The sequence below is a fragment of the Cavia porcellus genome, unplaced genomic scaffold (assembly GCF_034190915.1).
Source record: "Cavia porcellus strain 051 isolate PalLab524CR breed Dunkin Hartley unplaced genomic scaffold, mCavPor4.1 scaffold_18, whole genome shotgun sequence".
NCBI classification, from domain to species: Eukaryota; Metazoa; Chordata; class Mammalia; order Rodentia; family Caviidae; genus Cavia; species Cavia porcellus.
The window spans coordinates 40,826,925-40,838,009 of record NW_026947501.1 but is presented as its reverse complement, the minus strand read 5'-3'; the positions used below and the strand labels follow the sequence as shown (position 1 = coordinate 40,838,009).

The 11,085-nt window shown below is 36.4% G+C and overlaps 1 gene segment (V, D, J or C); it reads left to right on the top strand.

Annotated features, from left to right (window-relative positions):
* The first annotated feature begins 540 nt into the window (after nucleotides 1-540).
* LOC106027511 (immunoglobulin kappa variable 4-1-like) lies at nucleotides 541-1,286 on the top strand. The segment is given in 2 exon segments: nucleotides 541-668; nucleotides 889-1,286. Coding segments are annotated over 2 exon segments (387 nt in total).
* The last annotated feature ends 9,799 nt before the right edge of the window (nucleotides 1,287-11,085 follow it).

The following is an 11,085-nucleotide window of genomic DNA, read 5'->3' as shown; positions in this document are numbered from 1 at the left end:
TTGCTGTCCACCTATGTATGAGATGAAAATTGAGTATCAAGTTTTTCCTGTGTTATTCAGTAGCTTCAGGGGAAAAATGGCTTTGGATTTTGGACAAACGTTTTTCAAAGAGAGTAATGAAGTTGCCCTAGAAAATGGCATCTTCTTGTGTTTCCCTTTCTTTTCTTCATCCCTTTTCTCTCTTAACTCTTTCTCCACTTGTTCCTATTTCTCTCTGCTGTGTTTTTGGTCTTTTTTTTTTCTAGTGGGCTTGTAATATTTCAAAAGATTTTTTAATATAAGGCAGCTAGCCTGTGATTTTGCAAAACTAAACCCATTTAAATACATGTTTTTTTTTACTTGAAACTAAGTCCTTTTGTCATGCCATCTAGTGAATGCACAATACTAGAGCTTCTAAATTGACTTTTTTTTTCTGGTCACACAAACACATTTTCTGTGATGGTATTTTTGGTTTTTGATTTAATCAGTTTCTTTCATAGCCCAGTACCGTTGCAATTTGCTTCCTCATTTGCTGATTCCTTTGCATAGGTCTCTCCCATTTCAGTGCAGCTGCACAGATGCTATAAGAGAAGACTTCTCAGTAGGGTCTGAACTACATCACAACAGAAGGAACAGCAAGATGGTTTCCCAGATCCCAATCCTCCTGGCTGTATTTCTCTGGATCTCTGGTGAGAAATTCCAGAGTTTCACCATCTCTATAGAGTGTTGTCTTTGTAGAGTTCAAAAGTAACTTTAAGAAGTGGAAAACAATGACTCTTTCTAATAAAAACATAAATGTGTGTTACTGCAGAATAGCTTTGAATATGTTAAATGTTTAATTGCAATATTTATATGAGAAAAGTCTTTTATGTTTATGCCTGTATGATCACCATTTATTCCTGATTGCAGGTGTCTGCAGTGACATTGTGATGACCCAGTCTCCAGCCTCCCTGGCAGTGTCTCCTGGAGAAAGTGCTACCATCCACTGCAAGTCTAGCCAGAGCCTTCTATACAGTGGTAACAACAAGAACTACTTATCCTGGTACCAGCAGAAACTAGGGCAAACTCCCAAACTGCTCATCTACTTGGCATCCACCCGAGAAACTGGGATCCCAGAACTGTTCAGCGGCAGTGGGTCTGGCACAGATTTCACTCTCACCATCAGCAGCCTGCAGCCTGAAGATGTGGCAGATTATTACTGCCTGCAGCATTATAGTTCTCCCACAGTGATTCAGCCCCAAACATAAACTTCCTCTCAGAATCCCTCCAGCTGCTTGCTCACTGCGCAGCCCAAGACTTCAACACTTCCTCCAGCTGCCTGAAAACCATGCTCTGGAGTATGCATGAGATATTTTGCAGAACTTAGTACAAATTAAAGTCATTTCTTTTTTCTTGATTGTTTTGGTATGAGAAATTCATGTGTGAAATGTAGTAAATGATTTTGTATTAGGTTCCTGGTTTTTATGGTTTCATTTACTTCAAGCTCAAATGCTTTACAATAGGAAATTCTTCATTTAAAAAAAATTTTTTTATAGGTCCCTGGGATGGGACTCACGATCGCTCACTTGCAAGTCAGACACTTATGCAGCTGAACTAAATCCCCAGCTTTTACATCTTTTGATATGATATCTAGATGTCAAAGGGAACATCTAATTCTAAATTTTTTAAAGAATGTCCATACTGATTTCCAGCATGGTGATACCAATTTAAACTCCTGCCAATAGTGGAAAAATGTTCATTTCCCTGTAGCCTCACCAGCATTTGTCATTGGTTGATTTTGTGACAATAGCTTTCTTCTGGATTGAGATGAAACCTTGTGTTATCTGAATTTGCATTTCTTAAATGGTCAGTGATGTTGGACACTTTTTCATATACTTATTTGCTGTTTATATTTCATATGCTCATTTTTGGATTCAGTCACAGCAATCTATGTATTCCTGTGCATGGGGTTCACATTGTGATAGTTAAAACTTGGAAACAGCACATATACTTTTTTGCAGATTAAAACATAAAGAAAATATGGTTTTTATATTCAATGGAGTACTGCTCTGCCATAAAGGAGGATAAATTTGAGATATTTTGGGTAAATTGGTGCATCTTGTGAAATTATTTTATATGAGATTGAACATGTTTACATGTTGCATTGTTTTTCTTAGATGAGAAACTCAAAATCTAAATAAAGATCAAGATGCAGGATATATTTGAAGGAAGAGGAAGAAAATGTTCAATAGGAAAAATGAACAAGGGAAGGGGCATAGGGATAAAAATATACAAATAATGGAAGGAAAGCAATAGAAACAACGTTCTGTAAATGGAGAGAGGAAGTATTCAGTGGAAGGGAACGGCGAAAAAAGGGTAAGCATTATGATACACTATGTACTGGTGCAGATTGCCTATGATGAATGTGGTGGTTATTCCTGGCAACAGTTACTGATAAAATTCATTAAAATAAGAAAAGCTATCATTCTGTAGTCCAGATTCAGTGAGGAATCATCCAGATGCTCTAATGCCTCTGAGAGAAAGTCTTTCTTTTGCCTTTTTTGCTGCTTGAGGTCTCTGCATCCCTTGATTCTTAGCCTTTTTCCTCTAAACTCAGAGCCAGCACCATTTCATCTCTCGGACACTTCCCCCAACATTGGGAACAATGCATTCTCTCTCTCTCTCTCTCTCTCTCTCTCTCTCTCTCTCTCTCTCTCTCTCTCCCTCTCTCTCTCTCTCTCTCTCTCTCTCTCTCTCTCTCTCTCTCTCTCTCTGTCTCTGTCTCTTTCTCAATTTACAATTGTGGAGGTTTCAGTCCCTGGCTGTTGGCTTCCTTGTTTAGTTTTGGAGAGGCAGCCCATCATGCAAGGGAGTGTGTGGCTGAGCAAGCCTTGCTCATGTCATAACTGAGACATTAAAAAGAGTGTACCATAGTCCCATAATTCCTCTAGAGGATTCCTTCCTTTAAAATTTAAAACCTCCTATTCAAACAGCATGATTAAATATTTTATTACATAATTTAATATGGGTTCCCGGGGAGATTGTAGCCTATAACTTTTACAAAGGTACCAGAGGCACTTGGCTTAGCAGTAGGTAAATTTGCCTTTGGCCAGTATCCTAAACTAGACTAGCTGTACACCTTTGACATGTTTGGGACCTGGGACCTATACTGTGTATAATTAAGCATTGCTAGTGGTAGCTATTGAGTTGGCCTGAGACTCTGGTTTTGCTGCAAACTGAAGACGTTTTCTTTACTGCTTCTATCAAATTCAGATGAGAAAATACGCTATCACTTCTACGTGATGCAATAGGGGGCAATATGAAGAAAGGTAGCTTCAAGGAAATCTTCCCAGCATGTCCATTTTACATGAATGCATTGTTCAGAAATATTGTGGTAAACTTTTATCTGAATGTGTCATGCAGAAATATGTTACAATTACAATTAGGTTTGTAAGAGAAGCTTTAAATTTCACAGACAACATTGGGAGAGAGAAGGCTTAATTCCAGGTGCAATTTCTGTGAGTAAATAGTTTACATTTATATAGTTTTACAAGTAAATCTACGTTTATATAGGGGTTTTTTTTGTCTTCACTTTAAACTGAATAAATTTGAGGTAACATGAAAGAGAAAATTAACAGTTGATAAATGTGATGTAAACTCATCTCTGCCAAGAACTAGGTGACCTCATGAAGTCATCAATGTTCTGGCTTCCATTTTCTCCTCTCATGGGTGTGATAAATGAAGTATGACTTGACAGTTACTTCTTACCTCATTGAAAAGAGAAAGTTAGATGAGAGGGTCTTCCTGGAAACATCAGGAAGCTAGTGTGATCACCAAAAATCATATGCTGAAACAGTCATACTTTGACCCATATTGTTATGTTGTTATGTCCTCTTTTATCTCAATCTCTCCCTTATTCATTAAAAAATTATTTAGTTATTTTTTATGCTTTTTTTAATTAAGGGGAAATTTTTTAAAAAATTAGCAGGATATATTATAGTAACTTTTTTTGATTTCCTATTAACTTGTTTTGAAGTCCTGTAATACTCCCACTATCTTGTTTTGACTGATTAGACTCTGTTCCATTCTGTATGATAGTATCAAGTTTGAGGGTATAGGCAACTACTTTGAAAGCAATAAGATTCACTAAGATGCCCATTCTGGTTTGACTATTATCTCCTTTGGAAGTCCTGTAATGTTTACAATGTCTAAGTTTTATTGGTCTTGTTCTCTACTGTTTTGTTCAACTTTATAAAACCTAATGAGATAGACAATTATTTTTTTTAAGGAAGCAAGAGGCATTATGGTAACCATTGTTGATAACCTTGTACTCTGTTTTTACATCATGTACTATGTCTATCCTTGCTTTTGACTGACAGCTTTGTTTTGCCATATTTTACTTTATTCTCTTCCAAAAAAAAGTAGTAAGAACTAAGGAGTAATAAAACCTAAAATGTGTACATTTTGTTGAAAAAAGAGAGGGAAAAAAGTGCTCTAAAGGATACAACTGCAAGTGTGTTTAGGGGTGTTAAATAGCTGACCATATTAATGTTTTTGGTTGGATCATTGAACACAACTGTTTGCAGTCTCTCTGTTTGAATGTTCACCTTGTATGCTTTGATACTGTGACTTGAGCAACTTTCTCTAAGATGATAATGTGTAATCTATTAACTGGTGATTTCTTACTTTTTTTGTAGTTCTGTATTACTTGTACCCTTGCACTGCTTTGTTTTGTTTTGTTTTTTCTCTTTTTCCTTTTAAATACAATTTTTAAAAAATCATATGAACAGATGGATACAATCTTGGAGAGTTTTCATTTTCCCAGTGATGTAGTTTTCTGCTCTGTTTTCCTACAAAATGCCTGCAAGATGATGGGGTGCACCTGCAAACAAATTCGACTATCACTAATCACCTTTGGAAATGTCTTATTTTTAATTATGTATTTATTGACTTTTACATTTAACTGTGTGACAAAACAAAACAAAGTCATTAAATCACTGCTCTCAATTTGGTTTTCTTTCCTGCATGTATATCTCACAGGATGGCCTGTAATATATGATGAGCTTGTATCTCACTGCCCATAACTGAAATATCTTATGCAAACACTGTTCTCTACATATGTATTCACTACCAGAGCCAGGCATGTGCTCTGCTGCATACAGTCATTCTCACCCGGAAGTGATGCATCTTCCACCCAATTTTGTGTGTACCACTGGGTGCATGCTCCCTACAAGTGCTGCAGAGAAGAATGGGACCAGAAAAATCTGGATGATTGTGCTTTAATTTTACCACAGTAATGGTATTCTTAAAAATCTGTGTAACCAACTGAAAATTAAAAGAAAAAAAAAGTAAAATCATTCTCATTATTTTAGTTAAAAAGACTTAAATATTAATATTTTTATGCCTTTATGATAACTCAAGGACTTTTCAATGCTTGGTCGCCATTCTTCCTGACTTATGTAGTTTTATGTTCATATATTTCATGTCAAATTATATTGGTAAAATATTGTAGTAGTTTTATAAAACCCAAAGGCTTCCACATGTTTGCCCACACTTGACTTTCACTTATTCCATGTATTCGTTCCCTTTTTATTTTTGTCAAAATTATTACTGCAAATGTAGCAGCGTAAAGCACAATTTTATTCTCTCACAGGATTTCTGTGAGTGAAAAATACAAAATGCTTCAAGTTGGTTTCAGAATGGTTGGAGCTGGCTCAAGATTTTCTTTGGATTGTAGGCACAGTCATAGCAAGACTTCACTGGTGGCTTTCAAGATGAGCCACTCATTGGCTGGGAGTTAATTTTGCTGGAAATTGGCTCAGAACATCACCTTTCCTGTGTGACGCTTTTGCTTGTACTGCCCCGTGTTCTCACTAGGTGGCGCACGGCTTCCTCCACAGCTACTTACACTAAGCAGCAATCAGCATTAACAAATATCTGTACCCCAATTAAGAACGCCTGAGAAAGAAATGGGGAAAATGATGATATTTTTATGCTTTCACGGAAAATTAAATGCTTAGAAAAGACCATAACTGAGTAAGTGAAAAGTCTGCATGATGAAAACTAGGTAGTCTGGAACAGGAATTCAAATAGCACTTTGCAACATCTGAGAATAAAAATATTATTTTCTGTTTCTGGAGACTCAAAATCAATATTGTGAAAAGTTTTATGCTTAAAGCAGATATACAGATTTAATTCAGTATCAATCAGAATAAAAACAGCTATTCCTCAAAGACTAGGAAAACAACGTTAAGTTTATATGGAACTACAGCAGATCCAGAATAGCGATTTCAATCCTATGCAACAAGTCTAAAACAGGAAAAGCGCAATCCTAGACTTCATGATATATTAAAAAATCTATGGTGATGGAAATGGTCATGGTACTAGCTACAAAACAGTTGCATGGATCAATGCAACAAAATAGAATATGCAGAAACAGTTCTGGGCACATCTAGTCATCTGATCTTTTAGAAAGAGGTGAATAACATTGGCCGATGGAGAAACAGCCATTCTAACAAATGGCATTAGGAAAAGTGGTTACACGCACAAGAAGTTTGAATTGAAGCCACATTGATCACCATGTTTTAAAATAATTTTTAAAAATAATGAAAATCATAGGCTTGAAAACGTTAAGCACATAATCTGCTGGAAGATAATATAGGAAGCCATTTGATGACATAGGCCTAGGCAAAGACTTTGAACGGACACCCAGTTGTTCCAGATATAACATCAAGAAACAACCAACAAATTATAGTAAATTGAAATGCTTCTGTGCAGTTAAAGAAACAGCAAAAGGGAAAGGTCAGATTGTAGAATGGGAAGATATTTTTGCCCCATGCTCATCAGGATGAAGACTAAAACTGAAACTATGTGAAGGAGTTTAAGAAACAGACCTCCTAAGTAAAAGAGTCAGTCAAACAAGGAGAACTGAAAGGGATGAGAGCTTTTAAAGAAAAAAGGATGGTAAATATATATCACTGTCCCTGAGAAAAATGCAATTTAAAACAATACTGAGATCTTTTCTTCTTCTAGAAACAACACGTGCTCTATATAAATCAAATAATACCAAATATTGGTGAGGCTGTGGAGAAAACAAACTGCTCTATCTTCCTGGTTGAAATGCAAACTATATAACCAGTATAGAGCACTGTGTTGGGATGCTGCAAAAAGCTAAAGATAGAAATTCTGCTTGACTCTCCTCTCCTGTTAAAGATATCCTCCAAAAATTGTTCAGAACATCATATTACAATGATTCAGGCATACACATGTTAATAGAAACATAATTACTATGCATTAAATTTTGAAATCAGCTCATATGTCCATCAGCTGATGAATGGAATAAAAAATATATTTATGCATGATGGAGCATTACTGAAAAAGAAAATGCACTGAGTCCTTTGTAAGAAAGTGAATGCACCTACAACCAATTTGCTGGCTGAAACAAATGAGACACATAATCATAAATATCATATTGCTTGTGTGATACAGGAAATCTGAAATATAAAATGGTTAAAGAGCAAATAAGACAGATAATATAAAATAAGGAGATAAATCATCTACAAATTGGTAACAGAACTAGAGGTGGAGGGAAGAGGAGACAAAGAAGGGCAAGGCAACCAAAAATAATTCAGATGTGTTAAGTACATGTGCCCACACTTCACTGCACATGTAACTGAGTACAGTAATTATACACTAATAAACACAATGGATAAAAATATGAACTTATAGTAAAACACATTATAAGTCCTTAATATTCTAGCCTATGCAGTCACAGTGATTTTCTTAATTTGGGGCTGATGACCCTGGTGGGTAGGAGAGTGTTAGGGCTACCTAGGCGCAGGGGATACCAGGAAGCAGGAAAGGATGGAGACCTTCTTAGTGGCGGCAGTGGCTCTGTCTAAAGTCCCATCTGCCTTCTCTTATCTAAAGTTTCAACATTAGCATTGTTTTTGGCATGATGCTATAGCTCATAGCTATAAATTTTGCTGTCTTTAAATGTCTTTATATATTTTCTTTGTACATGTTAAAACTCCATAATATACTGTTATAATTCTTGATGACCTATTCAGTCAGCCATGAAAAGATTTCAGTAACGTTTTTCCTTGGTTACCATTCTTGGTGTTTTCAAATCTTCATCTGCTGTCACGTTTCTTCTCTCTGGATAACTTAACTATCATGTCTGGTTGTGTGAAAGTATTGATGATATGTGCTTTCTTGCTCTTCCAAGTATTACTTCTGAAGTCTCATTATTCTGTGGAAACTTGGTTTGAGAGTTACTTTACATTATATTCAACATAATTCTCTTCTTTGTTCTCAAGTGTCAGCCCCTCCCTCTCTCCTTTGTCCTTCATTTGTTTCCTTTCTTCTTTCATTCTTCTCTTTCATTAATTCCTTTACTTTTTTCTTTCCAGTTCCTCTTCTTTTTTTTCCTTCCTGTCTCTCTTTGTCTATCCCTTTCTTTACCTGTTTTTGTCTTTCTTGCTTCCTACCCTCCTCTATTCCTCCCCCATCCATCCTTTCTCCCATCCTTTCTTTTCTTTCTCTGTTCTTTCTTTCATTCTCTTTCCTTACCCTCTTGTTCCCTCTTTTCTTTTTTCTCTGTCTCTGGCTCCTTTTTCTTTTCTCTTCATGTTATATTATTTCTCAAGAATTCTTTATCTGAACACACTTGGCCATCCTTTTTTGGGTACTGCATCCATTTCAAATAAATTTTTGACTTAGTATGACACTCGTCTTTAATATATCTACTGGTTTTAGTAACAGATTTTCCAAGTTGACCATGAGGCTAGTAAATTGGGTGTGTCATGTGTTGTAGTTGCCCAACTACACTTCAGGTGACAGAACTTGTTTTTGTCTCCTCATACATGTCAGATACTTTAACAGTCTACTGTCTATACATTTTGCTTCCCTTTTGCTCATTTTGCATGATCCCAGTTAGGACAGTTTGCCTTCCCAGATTTTATTTTAAAAAAAAAGCTTTGCAATGACCTATAAACTGCATTAGCAGCATGGTCAGCAGGTTGATGTCCAACACCAGGTCCTCCTAGCCTTGCTCTTGTGGGTCTCTGGTGAGAAATGAACCACTAAAATCTCTTCAGATAATAGCTGTATAGTTGAAAACAAATTTGTAACATTTCATGAGATAAAAATTATTACAAGTTAGGACCTAACTGTATACCCAATTTAATGATTTTTAAAATGAATTTTTCAAGACTGATTGCAATGCACATGTGATAATTTGCTTGCATTTGTGTGTGTGTGCGTGTGCGCGTGCGTGTGTGTATGTGTGTGTGTGTGTGTGTGTGTGTGTGTGTGTGTGTGTGTGAATGATCATTATTTATTTCTGGTTGCAGGGATCTATGGAGATTTCATGATGACCCAGAATCCAGGGTCTCTGATAGAGGCTATAAGATAGACCTTTATCATCAAGTGTAGATCCAGCAAGAGTCCTTTTAAAAGAAATGACAGTACAAACTACTTGGCATCATATCAGCAGAAAATGAGAACAGTGTCTGAGGCTGCTCATTCTCTGGGTATCTACCCAGGCATCTCAGATCTCTGATGGATTCTGTGGCAGTGGGTGTGTGTCTGACTTCATTCAAACCATAAACTACCTCCAAGTTGAAGATGTGGAAGATATTTTTAACCAACAATATTATAATTTCTCTCTCATGGGGCTTCAGCCTCATACAGAAAACTTCCCAGGCTAAGGGTCAGTGCACCGTGCTGCACCAGCTAATTCCTCCTGAATTCAGATTGGGATTTGTAGGAAATGAGTTTTCTTAGGGAAGACTATAGAGTATCTCTGAATGAGTGACAAAGGAGGGATCAAGCCAAGATTATAGGCCTCTTCTGTGAGCTAAGTAATACAACATATATTCTATATTAGAAGGAAAACAAAAAGATGTGGAATCCATGGTATCTGGACCTCAATCTGAAAGTTTGGACATGTGTAGGGGCCACAGTTTATGTGACCTTCCTGCCTGAGAGATCCTGGGATTCACATGCAATTCATTCAAATCAGTGTCAAGGGGGATAAAGTGACCCTATTCAGCACTCTCCCTGCTAATGAGAGAAAGCAACTAGGCCTACTTCACAGGTACTGATCATCAGAGTTTTCTGTCATTGACCTGATGGAATGGAATTTAATTGGTCAAGAGCTTCTGACATATGCAGTTATGAAAGGAACTATAATAATGTTAGAAACTAGTGTGAGATAGAATATTTTCTCCAGACTTTGTGTTTAGTCTTCGTAATTACACTTAATCAATAGAAATGAGAGGTGGAAAAAAAATTGTTAATTTAGAGAGAGCTAATTTTACCTAGTGAATATAAACTTCCTGGTAAGTTCCTGGTTTTTAAAATAGTCCATTGTTATACTTATTTCTGTCTCTACATATCAGATTAATTGAAAAAAAAATTCTGAAGACAAGAACTCTTTTGGTTTGTTTGTTTTGGTACTGGGGTTCAAACTGACAACCTAAACTTTACCAAGCAAATGATTTGAGCCCCTGAGCTAAATGCTTGGCCATAGAACTCCTTTAATATTGTACAGAATGAGCCAGGGATAATTTTATGTTCATGTTTTTCTGAATTAACAGAGAAAACTGTTTTACTCTAAGAAAATAGCTTTGTTATATGTGTATTATAGCAAACCTGCAATGTGGCTTACTAAATGTGTTTTTTTTTATCCTTTTTCCCTAACTGACATGTTAAGTGACCTAATTGATATGTTGAGCAATACTCTCCTCTGTAAAGAATTGCAAGAATCTCACCTAATTAATATGTTAACCATTGTTGCCCTCTACAAACTACAGAAGTTGTGCTAAAACAAGCTAACAAGGGTTGTTAATCACTGTTAGGCACCTCTATTCGCCGCTAAAGAGCTAAAGAAAACTAGAATGGCCCATTAATTTACACTTGTTTAAAGTAACCTGCTTGTGTGCAGAGAGATTTGCGTATGAGTTTAACCCTTTACCCTGACCTTGACACATAGCCGCCGTTTTTTGTTCTGTATGGCACCTTATTGCCTCCCTCTCCCCTCACCTATCTATCTAGGCCATAAAGAATTTGGGTTTCTGGTGACCTCTTCCCGACCCAGTAATGATCTGTCATAAAATGAGCCTG